The 23,138-nt window shown below is 49.8% G+C and overlaps 1 protein-coding gene across 1 annotated transcript in view; it reads left to right on the forward strand.

Moving 5' to 3' along the window:
- The window catches only part of lrfn5a (leucine rich repeat and fibronectin type III domain containing 5a), a 35,986-nt gene extending 18,053 nt beyond the window's left edge, over positions 1-17,933 (forward strand). Inside the window, exons 2-4 of the mRNA XM_062470154.1 lie at positions 9,785-10,464; positions 10,933-11,660; positions 16,102-17,933. Of these exons, the coding sequence (XP_062326138.1) occupies positions 9,805-10,464; positions 10,933-11,660; positions 16,102-17,161 (2,448 nt within the window). The 5' untranslated portion in view covers positions 9,785-9,804 and the 3' untranslated portion in view covers positions 17,162-17,933. The remainder of the gene's footprint in view (positions 1-9,784; positions 10,465-10,932; positions 11,661-16,101) is intronic.
- The last annotated feature ends 5,205 nt before the right edge of the window (positions 17,934-23,138 follow it).

Raw genomic sequence — 23,138 nt, forward strand, 5'->3', positions numbered from 1 at the left:
ACACAATGAAACCTCTTCCCCATAGACTCAGATACTGATGTCAGAGAGAGGAGAGGGTGTTGTCCATTTCCAGGTAACCAGCATCAGGAGAAAGTAAGAAGACATCTGAGGTAACCTTTCCTTAGAGGGTGGGAGTCCAGGAGGGATACAGTTGTGTAGCGGGGCTAATGTTCTGGTATAGCTAATATGTTTTGCTGAGATGTATATATATATATATATATGTGTGTGTGTGTGTGTGTGTGTGTATCTTTCACCATCTGTTGCACTTCTACGTTCTCAGCTGTCCTGGCGTCATGACTGGAAGAAACCTTTTATATTGTTGTGTGTTAGTTAATAGTTGTTGGTTTTAGTTGCAGGGTATTATGGGGATGAAAGTATAAGATAGTTGTATTAGTGCTGGGTGTTATCTGTGTAGATTTTAGTGTGTGTGCGTGGGGGGGGGGGGGGGTGTGAAGAGATAATCAGCCCAGCAGGCTTGGAGAGCCTGTTATCTTCTCATCTAGCGGACCTGCGATTCACAGGATCAGGACTGCCATGGTAACTGCACGGGTAGAGAATGGAGGCAGACACACTCACACACTCTCATCTGGGCTGATCTAAATACAAACACACACATGCCAACTCACACGCACTCACATTCTCCATCGTACACAATCGCATCTGGGTTGATCTAAACACAACACGCATGCACACTCTTCTTTATGCTTGGATGCAGGCATGTTTCACACGGCTTGGTGCTTACTGCACCTGGAAACAGCACGCTCTCCAGGAACTCCAGGTGCTGCTCTCCTCCAGAGCTGGGAGACAGAGGGGGCTGGGGGGGCTGAGGGGATGGAGGAATGGGGGATATATGACTGGGGGCTAGAGGGCTGGGGGCTGTAGAGCTGGGGGCTAGAGGGATGGGGGCTAGAGGGCTGGGGGCTGTAGAGCTGGGGGCTGTAGAGCTGGGGGCTGGGGGCTGTAGAGCTGGGGGCTGGGGGCTAGAGGGCTGGGGGCTAGAGGGCTGGGGGCTGTAGAGCTGGGGGCTGGTTAGAGCTGGGGGCTGGGGCTGTAGAGCTGGGGGCTGGGGGCTAGAGGGCTGGGGGCTGTAGAGCTGGGGGCTGTAGAGCTGGGGGCTGGGGGCTGTAGAGCTGGGGGCTGGGGGCTGTAGAGCTGGGGGCTGTAGAGCTGGGGGCTGGGGGCTAGAGGGCTGGGGGCTGTAGAGCTGGGGGCTGTAGAGCTGGGGGCTGGGGGCTGTAGAGCTGGGGGCTGGGGGCTAGAGGGCTGGGGGCTGTAGAGCTGGGGGCTGGGGGCTAGAGGGCTGGGGGATGGAGGGATGGGGGCTAGAGGGCTGGGTTGTCAGAGAACTAGGGGGGCTGGTAGGTTGGAGGTTTGACGGATGGTAGTCCAGGGCTTGTGACTTGAAGGACATACTGGAGGCATAAATCTGGGAGTTTATGTTGACTGGGGGCTTTCGTTATTTCATGCAGGCCACTTCACGCCATCCATGGTGTTAGAAAGACAGAGAGCGAAGAAAGCATGGTGGTCTTGAAACGAGATCTCATGTCTCTCGGCCGTGTGTCTGTCCTCTCAGCAGGGGTGCCGTGCTGTGGTTCGTATCAAACACAGCATTGCCTCCCTGGTCTGTCTCTTCTCAGCTAAGTGTCATGGATGGCCACAAGCGATGATGAGGAAAAGGTTGTTCTCACCCCAACACCCTTATATCAACCACCAGCTCCACGTCCCCCGATGAGAACCCTCTGGTGTGTGTGTGTATATGTCCGTGAGTGTGTGTGTGTATGTGTCCGTGAGTGTGTGTAGTTGATCAGAAGAAACTGCAGAGTGCCTGGTCTCAGTGGGAGACCAGGTCTCCTGGGAAGATGAAAGATGGAGCTCAAGGAGTTTTGGCGGCCAGCTAGGCACAAAGGAGGCTCAGTCTTGCTGGATCACCAGGCGGCCTCATTCCCCTGTCTCTCCCCCCCTGCCTCAGCCCTTCTCCCCCTTCTCTCCCCTCCTCCCCTGCCTCTCTTCCCATCCCCTGCCTCACCCCTCCTCCTCTGTTTCTACCCTCCTCCCCTGCCTCTCTCCCCCTCCCCTGCCTCTCCCCCCCCCCACTATCTAACACACACTACCTGTTCAGCAGCAGTGAGCCTACCACAACAGCCAGCAGCCATGGGACCACATCTGTGGACCTGCTCATCACAGTGTCATGATTATTAATATTCACTAATTTAGCAGCTCTGAATATGAACTCCTGTTTCATCGGAATGCCTGAGTGGTCATCACACACACACACACACACACATTCAGACAAACACACCTCAGTCCCCCCGGCCCCATGCTAAATGGGACCAGTACTCCTGCAGTACTGCTGTGCAATGATCAAGCGGCCTACAGCATCATCAGCTCTCTCTCTCTCTCTCTCTCTCTCTCTCTCATCTCTCTACTCTCTCTCTCTCTCTCTCTCTCTCTCACTCTCTCTCTCTCTCTCTCTCTCTCTTTCTTTCTTTCTTTCTTTTGTCTGTCTGTCTGTCTGTCTGTCTGTCACTCTCTCTCTCTCTCTCTCTCTCTCTCTTTCTTCTTTCTTTTGTCTGTCTGTCTGTCACACTCTCTCTCTCTCTCTCTCATCTCTCTCTCTCTCTCTCTCTCTCTCTCACTCTCTTGCTCTCTCGTCCCTTGGGCAGAGCTGCAAAGCAGGAAGAAGTAGCGGCGTGGATCAAACAGGATACGAGGTCATCCATATTTGTGTACTAGCTTTCACCCTCAACTTCCCCTACAGCTTACTGGAAAGGAGTGCTGACAGGGGGGTTGTGTGACCGGCCAATAAAGACAGAGAGAGGAGGAGTAGAGGGAGGGGAGGGAATGAGGGAGACGTGGAACGATGAGGAGGGATAGGCTGGACAGAAAATAGATATGAGATATTGTGTGTGTGTGAGAGAGAGAAAAAGAGAAAAAGGGCTGGATAGAGAGACAGACAGGCCGACAAAGAGAGAGCAAAAGAGAGAGAGAGAGAGTGAGAGAGAGAGAGAGGGGGGGAGGAGAGAGTTTGTGCATGTGTTTTTCTGAGTTCTTGTTTAGAGGGTGTGTTTTGCCTCCCAGCACTGCTAGAAGCTTCTATTGTCTCGCTGTCATGGTCCTCTCAGAAAGAGTGGTCTGAGAGGAGAGAGGCTCTTTCTGCACACACACACACACATAGCCACATACACACACACACACACACACTGGCTGTGAGGCGGATGCTGTGTATCTCCTGGGTAGTTCAGGTTGCCTCTACACAACATGCTGATAGAGATGAAACTGAGCAGGGAAATGCTGGCTTGGCCTTTTATCACGAAACACACATGACCTCCCACCCCCTCAAAGATCACCGTGACTACGACTCATCACAGCCCTGTGGAAATAGATATAATGGAGTGTTGAATCGTAAGGTGTCAGATTAATTTTCAATGTTGACTTGTGGGGAGAAGTTAAAATGTAAAATTATGATTTAGCACGTTCTGTGGACTGAACGTGAAAGGTTTCAAATGAATGAGAAGCCTTTCTCTTTGTATGTCTCTCTGCTTCCCTCTCCTGTCCTGTCCTCTGTTCTCCTCTCATCTTTCCTCTGCTTCCCTCTCCTCCTGACAAATGTTGTAAATGTTCCAGAGAGAAGTCCTGGCTTAGGGCGCATTGTAGTCCTAATCCCTTTATCACTCTCTTTTTCATTCCATCCATCGCTATCTCTCTCCCTCCCTCCCTCCCTCTCTCCCTCCCACCCTCTCTCTCTCTCTCTCTCTCTCTCTCTCTCTCTCTCTCTCTCTCTCTCTCTCTCTCTCTCTCCCCCCCCTCCCCATCTCCTTACTTTTTTTTTTCATTTCACAGGCGGTTGGACAAAGTTGGCAACCTTGCAAACCTTGGCAACCTTGCAAAACTCTGTCCTGTAAAAGCGAAAGCTGATTCTCCTCTCCCTCTCTCCTCTTCTCCTCTTCTCCTCCTCCCTGTCATGCTCACTCTGACTCCTCTACATAATGTGTTGACATATCTTAAACATTTATGATAATATTTGGAGTGAGACAGGAAGTGTCTCCTTTTAGACCACTTTGGAGCTTCATGTGTGCTCTGTGTGTGTTCAATCTGATCAGGGTGAATTATAGAGGAGTGCTCATGTTTAGAGGGATACATTATTCATCCTCCACAAGTGTCTTCTGCACCTTAATCCTCCCCTCATCCTCTCCTCCTCTCCTCTTGACTTCATCTCCTCCCCTCATCCTCTCCTCCTCTCCTTTTGACTTCATCTCCTCCCCTCATCTCCTCCTCTGCTTATCCCTTCATCTCCTCCCCTCATCTCCTCCTCTCTGTATTCCCTTATCTCCTCCTCTTCTCATCTCCTTCTCTCTGTTTCTCCTCATCTCCTCTCCACCTCTCTTCCTCTTCTCCTCTCTTGTCACCACCTCATCTCCTCTCCTTCTCTCCACCCCTCATCTCCTCTCCTTCTCTCTTGCTCTCCATCCTTCTCTTGGTACAGTAGTCTGCTGGCACGATCACAGCGCTGTCACTCACTCATCTCTTATTAATGACCTGGATGTGAAACGCAACGACCTGGCACATCATTTTCTCCAGCAGTCCGACTTCGGTTCCACTGACGTGAGGAAGACAGGAAGCTTCTCCCTCTACCTCTCCCTCTGGGAACGACATCTCTGTACGCTGGGCTGCCATGTTGACGCCGGACGGCCTTTGTTGAGGAACTCTGGGGATCGATGCGGCTGTCGATAAGTCCCCCATGTAGTTGGGAGGGAGATAGGAAGGCTTCCTTTTGTAGCCGGAGAATGATTTTGTGTTACTGACATTTTAACTGTCATAGAATTGCCGTATCAACTCCACTTGTCAACCGGGAGTGTCTGGTTGTCTGGAATGTTTTCTCTATTGTTGAGAAGGAATTGACAGACTTTATCAATAGATGATGTATGGTCTGGGTTCTCAACAGTGCTCCCACAGCAAGGGGGACAGGGGTGTTCCGGGACCCCAGTAGAGTTAAGGGACCACCCACAGGAGTGAACCATTCTTACTTGAAGGGGGGCGGGGGGGGGGGGGGTTCTATGAAGACTCCCAATGACGGCAGGAACCAATCCACCACTCTTTATTGTCTGTGTCTCCCTGGAGTCCAACCCTAGAAACCTTTCTCAACCATTGACGGTTTAAGTTTGTTCGGATCATGGATTCAGACCCATCGAGACAAAAGGGTCTGAAACGCTGTGTGCTCCATGTCTGCTTCAAACAGTTCCAGACAGTATTAATTATCTGTGAGAATAATCAGTGCACTTTTATTCCTACGCTGCTCTCTATCTGCAGTAATGACAGACAGGGGGACCCCTGCTTCTAGTTTAATTATACAGTCACAACCAATGCTCGCTGACACATCGTCAACACTGGGATAATGCCTGTTTTCAGTGAATTATATACACTCATAGGATTATACGGTTTGCTAACACATTCTCAGCCAATGGAGTAAAGGTCTCAGTATTAGCACCAGGACATATGAGGAGTGATTTGCTGACATGCAGGTGGGGGCTGAGGTAGTGTACATGTGAGACTTCCTGTTTGCAGGACAGTGATAAGGTAGTGTACATGTGAGACTTCCTGTTTGCAGGACAGTGATAAGGTAGTGTACATGTGAGACTTCCTGTTTGCAGGACAGTGATAAGGTAGTGTACATGTGAGACTTCCTGTTTGCAGGACAGTGATAAGGTAGCGTGTGTGAGACTTCCTGTTTGCAAGACAGTGATAAGGTAGCGTGTGTGAGACTTCCTGTTTGCAGGACAGTGATAAGGTAGCGTGTGTGAGACTTCCTGTTTGCAGGACAGTGATAAGGTAGCGTGTGTGAGACTTCCTGTTTGCAGGACAGTGATAAGGTAGCGTGTGTGAGACTTCCTGTTTGCAGGACAGTGATAAGGTAGCGTGTGTGAGACTTCCTGTTTGCAGGACAGTGATAAGGTAGCGTGTGTGAGACTCTGTGTTTCTTGACATGGAGAGTTATCAGGGTGTGACCTCAGAGACCTCCCTTGTGTTAGATAACACTGCAGCCAGCTCAGCATGTTTCAAGGACATTTACTAGCAACAAAGTCACTTTCCTCCTCCATCATCCTCCCCTCTCCTCGCTCTTCTTCTCTCCTCCTCCCACCTCCACCCTCATCTTCCTCCATCATCCTCCCCTCTCCTCGCTCGTCTTCTTCTCTCCTCCTCCCACCTCCACCCTCATCTTCCTCCATCTCCACCTTCTCTCCTCCCTCCCTTTTTATTTTTGTTGTTTATCCAAGCTTGAACTCAGGTCGATCTCATAGTACAAAACCTTCTTCCAATGGTACAGGAGTCTTGCTCACTATTGCTCAAACTAAAAAGCAGGGAGTAGAGCTAGCTCAATAAAATTGCAGTACCAGCAATCCTCTCTGGATACAGCCTTGAGCCAGAGGCCCTAGTTCTGTCTGGGATTTGTAGTCCTTTTCAGGACTGGATACCACACACATTCTTTAAAAGTCGGCAAATACCCACATATTAAGATATAAACTGTAAAGTAAGATAACTTAAGACTAAATTACTTTTTATTAAAACCGCAGAAATATTCAGGTTTAGACAAGGTGCGTGTGTGTGTGTGTTTTTATGATGTGGTTCTTCAAACAGAGTCATTTCCGGGCGTCTGTGTGTGAGTTCTATTTATACTTACCTACATGTTTGATTGTCTGAGCCCAGGATCTCAGCCTCATTAAATCCAGCCGTAGTTCTGTGTCTCCACTCTGCAGACTGAGGTGGAGGACGCCGGATGATTTCTGAACGGTTATGCAAACTTGCATCTGTCCGTGGGACGATTCCATATTCCATATTTGATGTTTGCGACATCAAATGGTGCTCGCTGGTCAACATCCGGTGGAGATTGTATTTGATTCACTGGAAGAAACCCGTTTGGACCGGTTGAACTTTTTTGCAGGACAGACACAGAGATACACAGTTTGGTTCAGATGCTGATCTCCTTCATGTATATTTGGGGCTGTACTGTGCTGTCTTCCACCATGTCTATCATGTCAATTCAGTCAAGACAATCACGTATTAGATTTGAGCATTTATTGTTACATGACATGGATATGTAGATTTAACTTTGGCGGAGTGGATGATCTAAGGGAAGCACTCCTCGATGCAACACATCCATACTTGACATATGAGGCAGGGAGCAATAGAGATATAATCCCCCGGAGGGACCGAACAGACAGACAGCACAGGGGAGAAGGGGATGGTGGAGGGCGGCAGCAGCACTGATCATACAACAACCGGGGTGAGTGTGTGCGTATCCGTGCGTCTTTTAAAGACGCCTTATCGGACGTGGCCCGATGGATATGCGCTGCTAACATGGGTGTGGTAGTGGGCGGAGGAAAGGAAGGTGGAGTAAGACGCCTTACGTCCCCGATGACTGACGCGCGCTGCCCGATTGCCCTGCCTGAACTAGCTGCGCTTATTCTTGGCAGTCCCCTTATAGAGATTGCTGCATGTCTACTTAGCTGGGTTCTCAGTTCTGTAAGCAATGTAAGTGGGGTGTTGGTGGAGATTATGCAGGGTATGAGAAAAGACAGGGCTACTCAAACACCCACTGTACATGAATCACTCACTTAATGATCCATTACGAAGCTCGCACACAATTCACTCCTTTCTCTATCACCACTTCTCCCAGCACACTGACTGTGATGTGTGCACGTTGCACGTCGAACTGGCAACTGCAGGTTGCCAGTTCAACTGACGTTGTGTCCTTGGGCAAGGCACTTCACCCTACTTGCCTCGGGGAGAATGTCCCTGTACTTACTGTAAGTCGCTCTGGAGCGTCTGCTAAATGACTAAATGTAAATGTGTGTGCGCCCGTGTTTGAAAACCCCAAAATAAAATCGATGGGGTACAATTATAGAGTGCTGATGAACGAGATGCTTATGTCTGCTGAGAGTGTGCATCTGCGGTGGTAGGAGGCATGGAGGCAGAGAGACAGAAAAACAGGGAGGCAGAAAGGCAGGGAGGCAGAGAGACAGAAAGAAAGGGAGGCAGGGAGGCAGAGAGACAGAAAGGCAGGGAGGCAGAGAGACAGAAAAACAGGGAGGCAGAAAGGCAGGGAGGCAGAGAGACAGAAAGAAAGGGAGGCAGGGAGGCAGAGAGACAGAAAGGCAGAGAGACAGAAAGACAGGGAAGCAGAAAGGCAGGGAGGCAGAAAGGCAGTGATTCAGAGGGACAGAGGCAGGGATGCAGAGAGACAGGATGTTAGGAGAGGCAGAAGAGACAGCAGAGGCAGGAGAGGCAGGAGAGGTGGGGAACAAAAGATGGGAAAGAGTCAGGAACAGAGCTTGATTAAGTCTCTTGTTACCTTATAGTAGAATGACCTTCCTGTGTGTGTCAAGGACATACAATACACACACACATGCACACCCACAGGCGCACACACCTCTACTGTTTCTCCTCTGCAGTCAATGTGCAGCCATCCCTCTCCCAGTTCACCCTGACTAATAATGAAGTGATCACACAGAGGATCCTCCCAGCTCTGTCTGGTGGGACCCAGTGCTGCTATCTCAGAGACGAGAGGGAATCACTGGTGAGCATGTGCCTCAGCCCGCGGCGTGTGGGCTAATAGCACTTCTTGTTCTACTGCTGGATAGGTTCCATGGCTACAGAGGACAGTCGATGTATTAAACGTGTTAATTAGATTATCATTCATTAAGATGTATTCAACAGCTGTTCCCTCAGGTCCACAGCAGAAGAAACAAGGCCAGGACACAATCAAACCCACTTTGGAGATGGTAACAAGGTTGCTCTCTCAACAAAGACATCTCATTCACTTAGTGATAACTGAATCCTAATCTGGGATGTCCGTTTGTGCATCCAGTATGTCTCCTCCCCAGTCCGGCCTGCTTAGCATGCACTGTGTCTGGTTACCGTGTGTATTTTCCGGCGTTTTTCGGGATATAAAAAGGTCTGACGTGTTGGTCTGACAGCGTGTCAACGTGATCCCTCCCAACCTGCAGCCTTCTCTCCGTGGCAACGAGTTGAGATGATCCTATCAGTGTCCTTCACACCCCATCACAGCTCCTCATTTAATTAACCTGGGACTCCTGTCCTTCTGGCTTCGCAGGCTTAGACAGCAAAAAGAAAGAGAGAAAGAGAGAGAGGGAGAGAAAGAGAGAGAGAGATCGGCTCATTACATCTCCTCTGGGTTGTAATTACCTTTGCGATAGCTCCTCTGGTGTGTGGCTGAGTCAGGGGTCAGGGCAGGGGGCAGGGGGCCGGGCGGGGGGGGGGGGGGCACCGGCAAGGCTGCTTCGCCCCCGGTAACAGAGCCCACCTTATGACCGCAGCTCTGTATTAACGATGACTAGATAACCCCTTCCCCATCTGGGGCACGCACCTCCCCTCCAGGCTCTTTGAGCGTGCTCCGAGCAGGGGGAACGGAGTGAGGGTGTAGAGTGTGTGTGAAGTGGATGACCCGCCCCGCTGCTGAGTGTGTGTTCGGTTCTGAGAAGGCGACCTGAGCTCTGAGAGACACGATGGGCTCTGCGTGACTCACCCCAGCAGTGGCTCATCATCAGGGCTCCGCATATTACATCACCCTGGGGCCACTCGTTCGGATGTTAAGTACAGGCTTGTCCTTCTCCGAGCTCGGCGTGATGATGTGTCTGTGTTTACAACGCCTGGTCATTATTTAACGACTGATTCTCTCTCCCTCCCCCCTCCCCCCCCCCCCTCTCTCTCTCTCTCTCTCTCTCTCTCTCTCTCTCTCTCTCTCTCTCTCTCTCTCTCTCTCTCTCAGGTGTTTGAATCTGTCTTACAATGGAAAAGCTGTTGCTGTGTCTGTTGGTCATGGGAATGGCAGTGAAGGCCCAAATCTGTCCCAAGCGCTGTGTCTGTCAGATCCTCTCTCCAAACCTGGCGACGCTGTGCGCCAAGAAAGGCCTCCTCTTCGTCCCGCCCAACATCGACCGCCACACCGTGGAGCTCCGTCTGGCCGACAACTTTATCACTAGCGTCAAACGGAAAGACTTTGGCAACATGACGCGCCTGGTGGACCTGACGCTGTCGAGGAACACCATCAGCTTCATCACCCCCCACGCCTTCGCCGACCTGGAGAACCTGAGGGCCCTGCACCTCAACAGCAACAGGCTCACCCGCATCACCAACGACACCTTCAGCGGCATGTCGAAACTGCACCACCTCATCCTCAACAACAACCAGCTCACCCTCATCCACATGGGAGCCTTCAACGACCTGCTGGCTCTGGAGGAGCTGGACCTGTCCTACAACAACCTGGAGAGCGTTCCCTGGGAGGCCATCCAGAGGATGACCAGCCTGCACACGCTCAGTCTGGACCACAACATGATCGATTTCATCCCCGAGGGGACCTTCTCCCTGCTTCAGAAGCTCAACAGGCTGGACGTGACCTCCAACAAGCTGCAGAAGCTCCCGCCCGATCCGCTGTTCCAGAGAGCACAGGTGAGGCACTGAAGAGTGAGAGATGTTCTGCGTCGTGATGGGGGGGATTTGTTGGCGAAGAGTTTTGCTGGGTGCAATGTTACAACTTGTGTTGTGTTGTACTTCTCCTTTATGTTGAGGTGTATTTATAGGTTTAGAAGGAGGGAAACATTGATGAAAACACAGGGGAAACACATGAAAGCAGCGATTAGCTCTTTCCGGTGATGTCCCCAATGGAGAAGACACACGGTTTCAAAAAGGATGTTTAAAATGCACAGAAAAAAACTCCACTTTCAAAATGTATAATCCATGCCCAGCTAACTCTCTGACTCCATGACTGCCCCACAGCAAGTTTGCCGGACTCAATCTTTGTTTCGCCAAAAAAAAAACCCTCTCTGTCTCTGTCCCACAAGATCCCTCTAACCCTTTCTGTCTCTCATTTCCCACAAGAGCCCTCTAAACTGTCCCTATCTGTGTCTGTCTTGTCAGGTCCTGGCCACCTCTGGCATCATGAGCCCCACAGCGTTCGCCCTGAGCTTCGGGGGGAACCCCCTCCACTGTAACTGTGAGCTGCTGTGGCTGCGAAGGCTGAGCCGCGAGGACGACCTGGAGACGTGCGCCTCGCCCCAGCACCTCTCCGGACGCTACTTCTGGTCCATCCACGAGGAGGAGTTCATCTGCGAGCCGCCTCTCATCACACGCCACTCCCAGGAGATGCGTGTGCTGGAGGGCCAGAGGGTGGCCCTGCGCTGCAAGGCCAGGGGAGACCCCGAGCCCACCATCCACTGGATCTCCCCGGACAGGAAGATGGTGTCCAACTCCTCCAGAACGCTGGTGTACTCCAACGGAACCCTGGACATCCTCATCAGCACCGTCAAGGACACCGGCTCCTTCACCTGCATCTCCTCCAACCCCGCCGGCGAGGCCCACCAGACGGTTCAGCTGCTCATCATCAAGCTGCCGCACATCTCCAACAGCACCAACAACATCCAGGAGCCCGACCCGGGATCCTCGGACATCTCCACCTCCACGCGGGCCGGCGCCAACGGCAGCAACGTGACAGGAGACAGCAAGGCCAGCCAGGACCGGAGGGTGGTGATCGCAGAGGCCACCTCCTCCACGGCGCTCATCAAGTTCAACTTCCAGAGGAACATTCCTGGGATTCGCATGTTCCAGATCCAGTACAACGGCAGCCTGGACGACTCTCTGGTCTACAGGTGGGTCCAGGATTCACGTGGTTCTTTGAGAACGCAAAGCACGTTTTATTTCTGGGGGGTTTTCGGTTTGTATTTGTTCACAGCAGCGTGTGGTAACAGTGAGAGGAGCTCAGATTACGAGTGAGTTATTTTTCCAAAACGGAAACTAGCTAGTTTTAGTTAGCTTCCGTTACCTAGCAACCTAGCATAATACTCGTAGCAATGCTACTACCTGCTAGTGTTACTTGTTAGCCTCCTAATTGTAAATTTTGAAGCCATACTATAGCGTTTGTCATATAGTTTTTGTCTATCGGAAAATAGTCGGTTGGAATGTTCAGAATCACATGTGTGACGCTACTCCTTAACGGGTTAAAAAAGGACAACAGGCTGTGTTTTCATCCTACTCGGTCTGTGAAATGTACGATTGTGGGCAACTTACCAGTTAGCATAACAGAGTGCTACTCCACGATAACCTCAGTGCATTAGCTGTGAAAGCAACACTGGGATATCCTCCCCTGGTTAGTGATGTCACAGGAGATTAGACAAAGCCTGCTTTTTGGCAAACATAATATTTACAGCCTGAGGAAATGTGAGAGGAATTACTAAACAAAGATATCACTTATAAAAATCCACTGGTAATATCCCAGTTTCAGATCATCAGTAATACTGGGACGATCATTAGTGAGAGCCCTCTGGAGGTTAAGTGTTGTTGTATGACAATGCAGGCAGAGTATACGACGACAATCGGGGGGGGGGGGTCAACTTCTTCTCCAGGGCGTAAAGTAATATTTACGATTACAGGTAAGAACGTTATATAAATGTATCGACCCCCCCCCCGACCTGGTATTTTTACCTATTTTGGGGGGGGTCCAAGTCTTACTTACTGAATGCAGGTTATAGTGACGTTGCTCCCCTCACACCATTATCTTCTCTCCAGATAGAACAGACAGTTATGGATTATCAGATTTAATCTGGGAAAACATCTATTCTGGTGAAACAAACAGGCAGATGAAAATGACAGTTTGAACACGAGCCTTCCTCCTTTCTTTGAAAACATTTCTGATCTGACACGACGTTATTAGCGAAAACAACAAAGGACGAAGCCTTCTTCAACTGGTCCTGTCATGTTGGATCAGTGATGTATACATCATGAAGGAGTGAACTGATAAAACATCCATAGATACATCCACTGTCTTAACTCAGCGTTGGCCTGGAGGCAAGATGGCAGGTGTGAGGTTGCTACGGGGAATTAACAAATAAACCTGTCTTTCTCAGCGTGTGTTTGTTTAATGAAGAGAGGAATCAATCGCTGGTCTTTGTGCCTGTGTAGGAGAGAATGGAAATCAATCCTTTAGCTCAAAAGAGGTAACCGCTGTTTTTCCAAGAACAGAGTGTTTGTAATGGCTGCCGGTGTGACCTCAAAGAGAGGAGGCGTCTTGTTGTTCTGACACGCTGGTAGCTGCTCCCTTTCAAAGAAGCACACGTCTCATAAAGACTTGTAACTTCTTACAACACAGTATAACAAAAACATACATGCAGGAAACGACCTAAATACTGGTACATCATTTTTGTAATTATTATTATATTTGTTGATATACTAGTAGGTGTATTCAAAGGATTAATGAGAATACTTCAAATAAATAGATGACGACATCAGGATTTCCAGTGAAATCTGCAGTCTTGACATGATCCTGTTTTCTCACGGCAGATCTGAATGCTCAGTGGAATACAAGTCTCTCTTTCATCCCTGTAGACCGAGAGGTCTCCGAGGGTGGGGTCAGAGTCTTCAATGCCCCACATGGGGCCTCTCCTGAGCACACAGGAGCCTTTGCTACATGTATTCATCACCAGTGTGAGCCGGTGTCATTGATTCGTGGTGATGGGAGTCAGGTGGATGAGCGGTGAGGGAATCGGGCTAGTAATCCGAAGGTTGCCAGTTCGATTCCTGGTCATGCCAACTGACGTTGTGTCCTTGGGCAAGGCACTTTACCCTACTTGCCTCGGGAAAATGTCCCTGTACTTACTGTAAGTCGCTCTGGATAAGAGCGTCTGGTAAATGACTAAATGTAAATGTAATGTAAATGATGGCAGTGCTATTTCTGTCCCCGTCTGATGCGGCCTAATGAGAAGTGTTTAAGTGGCTGAAAGATGAGCCTTCCTCAATGAACTGCTTTGTTTTTCTACCCCAGCATATTTCACTCACATCCCTGGGGTGTGTACTCTCTATCAACAAACCTTTCATTTGAGATAAAACAGCGTCAATATCTACTTCACGGAGAGACCTCGTCCATATCTACTCCATTGTTTTCATCAGCCTCACCCATTCTCCATTCTGGCAGATTCTTCAAGGAGTGGTTGATTTTTTTTTTTTATCTAAGTGTGCGGCAAGCTTTTATGAGCAAACAAATCAAGTGAACGAATGTTGTAAATTGTTCTGACTGCTGGCTCTTTTAGCCACTGGGGTAACCTGCCGCGCAGGTAATACCTACCTCTGATGTGCTTAAAGCATAAACACTGCCGGTTTATCTCAGGGTAATGTTTCCATTTCCATTTTACTGTCCAATGAACACACGCAAACCCACATAACAATCTTAGGAATTAGAAGTCGGCAATCAGGTTTTAAATAGGCTCCAACTAGCGGGAGGCATCTCTTCCATTAGTGGGAAGATTTAGATGACTCTACGGATCAGACTGTTGTTGTCTGAGCTGTCAGGGTACTCACAGCACACAGCCAGGCGTGAGGCCAGCTTCCAGTTCGACCACTCCGCCTGCCTGTCGCTCTGTGTGCGTGTGAGGCTAGCTGGCTGGCTGGCTGGCTGGCTGGCTGGTTAGCTGTCTGTCTGGCTGGCTGGTTAGCTGGCTGTCTGTCTGGCTGGCTGGTTATCTGGCTGTCTGGCTGGCTGGTTAGCTGGCTGGCTGGCTAGCTGGCTGTCTGGCTGGCTGGTTAGCTGGCTGGCTGGTTAGCTGGCTGTCTGGCTGGCTGGCTGTCTGGCTGGTTAGCTGGCTGTCTGTCTGGCTGGCTGGTTAGCTGGCTGTCTGGCTGGCTGGCTGGTTAGCTGGCTGGCTGGCTGGTTAGCTGGCTGTCTGGCTGTCTGTCTGGCTGTCAGTCTGGCTGTCTGTCTGGCTGTCAGTCTGGCTGCTCTGAGTTCTTAGCTGGGTGTGCCAGGGGTCAGAGGGCTCAGGGACACATTTGGGGGCTAATGTGTCCTGTAGATTAGATACTTGAGGTGATTAAGGAGTGATCAATATACTTTAAGTTTAAAGGACAATACCACTGTTTTCGATTAACTAAATTCGTCGAGTGTTTGAAAGTGTGGCATGACAGTATCTACCACGCAATCATGGTTTCTGTGGGCAGTAAACACATCTGTGCTGCATGTTCCCTGCTGTCAGGTCTGTGTTAAGCCTCCTTGTCGAGGCGATCTGATGGCTCTTGAGAGAATGCCAGGCCTGTAGAGAAAGTTAGATTACTGTACTGGCTTTGGAGTCAGATGTAACTAAACAACATGTAATATATTTCAGTGTTTTCCCTTTATTATACAGGTAATATTTTACTCACTTACTGAGTGTTTATAAAGATCCACTCTCACAAGGTAGAGCTATATAAACACTCCTGGTATTAAATTAACACTGGTTAATGTTAACGTATTTCAAAATATGCTGCAAGGGAAGATCCTCTCCTTTCATTATTCCACGTATGCCTGTCAAAAGGACAGTTCTAGAGTCGAGTCTCCCCAGTCTCTCCCTCTCCTTTTTCCCATCTTCCTCCCCTGAACTCCTAATAAGTCTATTGACCAGAGATGACACAAAAGCACTGTGTCAGAGTAGCTGACAGTGGAGAGCGGAGGACAGTGCCAGACCTTGACCAGTAACTGTTGTAGGCACACAGCCTTGGCCAGTCTCCAGATCTTTAACCAAACAACGTCCTGCTGCGTGTGGGCAGCAGAAGTGAACACTCACTATTCCACTGATTAAAACATTACTGAGACGGCGACGGGAACACTGGAGGTCAAAACACTTTCAGAGTCTGCTATTAATATTCATGCGACTGTTTGAGATGAGACTGTAACTCTGGCTATTGTTGCAGCAGACACAAACCCAAGATCCCAGAGTGTATTCCCTCTGCTTGTTGGGTTGAATATTATCCCTCAATTTACTTCAGAAACTCAGTGTGTGTGTGTTTTCATGAGTGCTGTGGGGTGTTTAATTATTTCACAATGGTACGATAAGGAGTTTTGGCTAGACAGAAAAGACACTAGGATGGACTGTAGATCATAATAATATATATTGTTGGCGTGAGCTCATCTCAGAGAATAAGCAGACTTGAAGTGACAGTAGATACAGGCTTAGGAGGAACTCTGAGAAGAAATGAGGGCTTAGAAAAACGGGTACATTTCCATATTGTCTAACTTGACTTAGAAAGTGAATACTGAACCTTCCTTCTCCCCCCTCCTCCCCCCAGGATGATACCTCCCACCAGTAAGAACTTCCTTGTCAACAACCTGGCGGCGGGCACGATGTACGACCTGTGCGTCCTCGCCATCTACGACGACGGCATCACCTCGCTGACCGCCACGCGCGTGGTCGGCTGTGTGTCCTTCACCACCGAGTCTGAGTACCTGCGCTGCCACTTCATGCAGTCCCAGTTCCTGGGCGGGACCATGATCATCATCATCGGTGGCATCATCGTGGCGTCGGTTCTCGTCTTCATCATCATCCTCATGATCCGCTACAAGGTCTGCAACCCTGGCGACTCCGGCAAGGGCGCCATGGTTACCACCAGCGTCCTCTCCCAGACGAACGGGGCTCAGCCCCAGGGCTGCACGGTCACCCCTTCCGTCTCCAAGCAGGGTCTGGGGGGGTCCGATGGGGGGGAGGGAGCGGGGTGCAAGGGAGCAGGTGGAGGAGCAGGGGCGAAGGGGAACCCGGACACGCTCACACACTCCTCAGAAACCTCCATCGCTGACTGTTCCACCGCCACCTCCCTGGTGAGCCAATCCTGGACCAGTCCTGTCGCTGGCTCCGCCCCGGGCTCATCCGGGACCCTCAAGCCAAAGCGCAAGCCTGCGCCAAAGCCCGCCCCCTCCGGGGTCGCCACGCCGACTGCTGCCCCCACTTCCTCCTGCACCCCAGGGCAAAAAAAGGAACCCGTCCCCCTGCCCCCCACCGAAAACCAAAACACCAATCGGAATAACTCCACCGCTCTGCAGCAGCCCGCCTCCCCGCCCCCATCCTCCTCGCGCATCAAGGACACTCCCATCCTGAGACGCGCTGGCCATTCCCGGGCCGCTGCCAAGTACCAGACCCTGCCGGCAGAGGGCATGGGGGCCAAGCGCAGGTACTCCCTGAACGAGGACCTGGCCAAGCACCACTGTTACATAGGAGCCCAGAAGCTGGGCAAGATGTGGTCCAAGAGGAGCATGTCTATGAGTGGCATGCTGCTGCAACAGGGGAGCGTGGACACGGACGCTGGCAAGGCCAACTTCTGCAGCTCAGAGTGGATTCTAGAAAGCACTGTGTGATGACTGTCCTGTTATAGTGCGTCTGTGCCCTGGTTGAACATACATACATGTGTGTGTGCGAGTGTGTGTGTCCTGTTTGAATGTGCATTACTGTGTGTGTGTGTGTGCGTGCCCTGTGTGACATTTGAACCACGCCGTTTATTTTTCTCCTCGTAGAGTTTTGGTTTCCGTTCGCTTATCTCCAACCCCATCAGTGGAGGATGCTCGCCTTGTAGGTGTCTGACACGAGTCCCCGTCCTCCCTGACAGACGTGCGGGGTCTCCCACGGGGTCTCCCACGGGGTCTCCTACGGGGTCTCCAGTCTCACACCCATATCAGAAACAAAAAGGGAAGAAACAAAAAAAAAAAATGTATTTGCAAAAACTCCAAACCAATGCACCCTATGACCTGTACACGCACCTATCGTTACGATGGCGGCAAGAGAAAAGCAATGGTGCCTTCTTTTGCTCAACAACAGTTGTCTTCTTGCCAGGAACACCAATCGGATTACAGCGTGAGCCAGAAGAGGCGGGGTCAGGAGGAAACAGAGAGATTTTCACACAAAGCCTTTCTACTCCAGGAAACCACCTTTCCTGCCTACAGACTCTGGAACTCTGGAGACAGACAGACATCAGAGACTTGACACTGGACCTCTTATTAAAATTGATATTTTTTAAAGAGAAAAATCCACACGTTTCTTTTCGGTGGAGCGGCGATGAGAGTGAAGCCCTGTACAAAGGAACAACAGATACTGTGTTGTTATGTTGTGTAAAATAAAACCAGAAAAATGACAGAGGGATATTTCACTGGTGTCTTGTTGATGAATAGTAACATAAACCTGAACATAATGTATATGTACACACACACAGACACACATACACACAATATAAAGGTGGGGATTCATTTGCCATGTGCGCGTGCATGGGGAGCAATCTCTGCTTCAACATATAGACAGCTGGATCCAACACTACACATTCCTATCAGAAAGAGAATTCTGCAACACGTAACCAGCGGCGCTGAGGGTTGAATAACGTATTGAGAAGTGTTTGAACTGCCTCGTACTGCAGTCAGTCAGGGCAATACTGTGACCTGACAGATGTATGTGTGTGTGTGTGCCTACAGTGTGTGTGTGTGTGATAGGGAGGTCTACTGAGAGATAAGCTTGCATGCTCCCTGTGACCTGCCTGTCAGGGTCACTGTCAGAACTGAACAGGTGCCGTCTCAGCTAACACACCAGAGCGGCGGGTCAAGTTTACGGAGCGTGCAGAGGGGAGCTAGCCTGGCTCTGCCCTCCTACGTACTTCCGCTCAATTTAGATTTTGCTTCTGTACTAGGTCTGGCCATGAGGTACGTAAGTCAGATGTCTCCGGTAGATTTTTTCTACCGGCGAATTAGCGAACAGGGGGAGTGGCTGAGAACGCTGACGTTGATGTCGTGCGCTAGTTTGTGTTGTAGCTCCGTAATGGCGGCGGAGAGAGATGCGAGCGAAGCCATTCGGTCCGTTGTGGCAACACTGCCGAATATCTATAAACTAAAGCCGGAGCAAGAACAAGTTTTGCTGAGTTTTGTTGGTGGCCATGATGTTGTGGCCCTCCTCCCCACGGGGTTCGGGAACAGTTTGATTTTCCAGCTACGGCAGCTAGCTCTGTTACAGTAGTGGTGAAGGAATTGGCTAAGGCGAACGCTAGCGATTGGTTATGGCAGATCAGAGTGGCTCTGGGCAGATCCAATAGTTTTAAACTTCAACAGAGTACCCGCCTACAAGGAAGTCAAAGCTTGTCAATGGAGCGAGGACAGACTCTCTGTACAAATGAAATGTACGAGAGTCTGGTTAGGACCAGGCTAGAGGGGAGCATCTCTCTCATGGATTACGGCCTGTGGCATTAGCAAAGTGATATCTGAACAACTGTTTTCTTGGTAACAGCTGCTGTGACAGCATGGCTGGCCTCACGTCCGTTCCAATGGTACCTGTTTTTCTTTCTTGATGGGGGGGAAAAAAAGTCCACAAAGTGTGAGATTGCGTGGCAGAAGGATGATTCTCATGTGATAGGGAGTCACTTGTCTTAGATGAGATAAAATAGACTTAAATAGTCCCAAAGAAAATTTTACTTATATTGAGTTTTAGCTGTTAAATATCATACTTCATGCATGGTCTGTCACCCATACACATGCACACACACTACTTACAGTACATACACAATCCACAATCGACAAAGGAAAAAGTTCTGAAATATAAAAACATAAAGACACAGATTTATAAATGTAGTTGCTTTGTTCGTATTTTTGCCCACACAGGTACATTTTAAAATGCAGTCACGTCTAGTTCCCATCGGAAGACACACATTTGCTGGGATTTCTGCCTCTCCCTGAACGTGTCATTCAGAGTACGTGCAGCTTGGTTGTCGTGGTGCTGTATCCACGGTGATAATAACAGGTGTGTTTCACAGCATTAGTGACCTTGTTCTGGCGCTCCTAAGCTCCAAACACATAATTGTAAGGAGCTTTGCGGGGATATATCTTTGCCTACCTTCCCTCCTTCCACTCTGATCCTCCCTCCCTCCCAGCCTTCCCTCCCTCCCAGCCTCACTCTTCCTCCTGCAGGGTGGGTTTGGTGGCGGGGGAGGGGCATGCAACACTGCTACCCACCCCCCAGAGGATCATGGGAAGATCCACTTCTGCAGGCCTGCCAGTTTTGAAGCATTCCAACATGGCTGCCGGGGGAGAGAGAGCTTTTAATGAGCCAATCGCTAATTATTCATCCCCTTTTCTATTCATGTCCAGAAGGGCTTCTTAATGAGTGTGTCAGCAGAAGGCTAGAAGGAGGGGGGTGTGGGGGGGGAGAGGTAAACAAAAGCATTTTTATCTCAGTCAGGCATGGATTGCAAGCAGACAGATATGTACACAAGGAGACAGACAGGCATAAAGAATGTTCAAGGCTGAGCAGACAGGGAGGTTCGCAGAGAGAGGCAGACAGGTAATTAGGGAGGTGACTAGCTGGGAAACTGTCAAACAAAGTAATGCAGTCACACAGGCAGAGAGACAGGTAAATTCATTCATTCAATGTTCATTAAATGGTGCCTGGAAAAGAAGGAACAAGGTGATGTATCATCTCATTACTGGACCGGGGTGTAGTGAAAGAAGGATTAGAGAATAGGAAAGGAGGTGAATTTTACTCTCACTCTCACAGGTGTAGACTGTGAGGCAGTTAGGTAATGGGTGATCAACCAAAAGGATTCGTTGTCTCTAAGAGACCTCTAAGGCTTCGCTCCAGTCTCTCCTACTACAGTCTCCAGGCTTGTCTGTTTTATCTGGGACACAACGATTAGCATTAATAAATCCAGTTTGAAATCAGGTTTTAGAGGAAATGTGAGTGTTCTACTAGAGCTGCCTCAGAAAGCCATGAAGCTACCATCTTTCAGATTCATATGTAAGGTGCTATGGCCTCTTGACTGTTCTGGCTTGGTCGCCATTAAGGCTGACTCCATGTTTATTATTGTATATCCATCTGTCCACCCCAAGGTGTCTCAGGTGGGTGGCTGAGCGGTGAAGGAATCGGGCTAGTAATCCGAAGGTTGCCAGTTCGATTCCCGGTCATGCCAACTGATGTTGTGTCCTTGGGCAAGGCACTTTACCCTACTTGCCTCGGGGGGAATGTCCCTGTACTTACTGTAAGTCGCTCTGGATAAGAGCGTCTGGTAAATGTAAATGTCTCAGTCCTCCTCTTCCTGGATGCAACAGTGAGGTGCAGGTGACGCTCCGGCTCTGGGTGGTGTTTACACCACTCCAACCCTGCTGGAGGTGGTGTCTGAGGGAGACAAGAGATGCATTTAGATCATCCTAGGAGACAAAACAAGTTATTTTCGAGTTAGAGGGAGAATCAGAGCCAGACAATACTGTGATGACTAACACTATTACCTTTCCCCTGTCCACAAGCGTCTGTGTGTGTCTGTGTTTGGGTGTGTGTTGTGTGGGTGTGTTTGGGTGTGTGTCTGGGTGTGTGTGTTTGGGTGGCTGAGCAGATCTATAATTAGTGTTGGCTCTGGAACAGAAGGTAGTGTCTCCTGGCAGCAATAGCAGGCCTGTCATTGTTGAGCGGTACAGACACCATCTCCTTGGACCTCAGCCTGTCTTACTGTCTGTCTGTCTGCCTCTCTGCCTGTCTGTCAGCAAGTCTGTCTGTCTGCAAGTCTGTCTATCTGCCCATCTAAATGTCTGTCTGTCTGCCCATCTACATGTCTGTCTGTCAGCCTGTCTGTCTGTCCATCCGCATAACTGTCTGGCTTTTCATCCATGCTTGGTGTTTGTGTTGTTGTGATCCTTCAGTCATTATCAGAGTCACTTCATCCATTCATTTGGATCCAGTAGAGATCCATTCTGGATGCACTTTCAACGACACAATGTGCTCTCATTACGATTGGTTCATGGAATAAGACAGGGTAACGATTTACATGACAGTCCTACTACCAGGCGCGCACACACAAGCGCGTGCACACACACACACACACACACACATAGATCTTCCAGCTCATCTGCAGCAGAGTCTCAAGCAGAGGGAGAAGCTCTGTCAGAGTTGGAGAGCGGAGATCAGGCTGCTTTATGAACCTGCGGAGGACAGGACCTGAACTGGCCTTGACTGTCCCTTCACAACACTACATTTCACTTCCTAGAAGCCTGCGTGTCAGCCAATAGCCTTCAGCCAAGGATCTCAGCACATCTCTCCAACACATTGTGCTCCTTGTCTACCTCATCTGACGCTCACACGAAGCACGTGCACACACACACACCAAAAGGTTGCGTGTGGGGGTGTGAAGGTGGAGGTAGGATGTATGGATGAATCTCTCTCTCTCCTGACTCTCTCACACAAGCATGGCCTGAGGTTATGTCATATGTTTAGCAGTCCGAGATTTACATTTACTGACAATTACAAGGCTAAGAGATTATTAAGTTTAAAGATCGTCACAAAACCGAGCTATGAGATAACCAGCCTCCGTTGGTCTGAGATTAACCTGTGCTCAGTTTGCTCTCACCCTCTCTCTCTCTCTCTCTCTCTCGGCTCTCTCTCTCTCTCTCTCTCTCTCTCTCTCCTCTCTCCTCTCTCTCTCTCTCTATCTCTCTCTCTACCCTCCCTCCCTCCTCTCCCTCTCTCTCTCTCTCTCTCTCTCCCTCTCCCTCTCTCTCCCTATATTGCCCCCCCCTCTCTCTCTCTCTTTCTCTCTCTCTCTCTCTCTCTCTCTCTCTCTCTCCCTCCCTCCCTCCCTCCCTCCCTCCCTCCCTCCCTCCCTCCCTCTCCCTCTACCTCTCTCTCCCTATATTGCCCCCCCCCCCCTCTCTCTCTCTCTCTCTCTCTCTCTCTCTCTCTCTCTCTCTCTCTCTCTGCCTCTCTCTCTCTCTCTCCCTCCCTCCCTCCCTCCCTCTCCCTCTCCCTCTCTCTCCCTATATTGCCTCTCTCTCTCTCTCTCTCTTCCTCTCTCTCTCTCTCTCTCTCTCAGGGCCTCATGTACGTACATTCGCAAACGTAGCGTTATTAGCGCCATGGCCAACCCGCAGATTGCGCACTCTATGATACTTCAGTTTACGTCGTATTTACGAAACCTGCAGCTCATCAGGTAATCAGCGCCTTTCTCCGCCCACTATACCATATATTGCGAGCTTTTAAACGCGCAATTGAATGGGCCTCCTTCTTTCTCTCTATCATGTATCAGCCACCAAAGTCAAAACAGCAATGACTGTTTGAAGTGATCCTGATGCCAATATTGATTTATGCATGGCTGCTTAATCTGTAACGCGTAATGATTTTGTGTTCACTCAACTCAAAAAGTGTGATCCTTGTGGCAAACATTATTTTGCCTATGTCTTCGTCTTGCTCGGGTTACGGCTGCCATTTCACTAGGAGGCATATGCGCATCCTGGTTTACGCCTGCTTTTAACAGGCGGAGAATTTTCACCGCAAAATAGAGTTGCGCTTTCACAAGCGGGTTTTGTACATACCGCGCAATAC

The sequence above is a fragment of the Osmerus eperlanus genome, chromosome 9, assembly GCF_963692335.1.
Source record: "Osmerus eperlanus chromosome 9, fOsmEpe2.1, whole genome shotgun sequence".
NCBI classification, from domain to species: Eukaryota; Metazoa; Chordata; class Actinopteri; order Osmeriformes; family Osmeridae; genus Osmerus; species Osmerus eperlanus.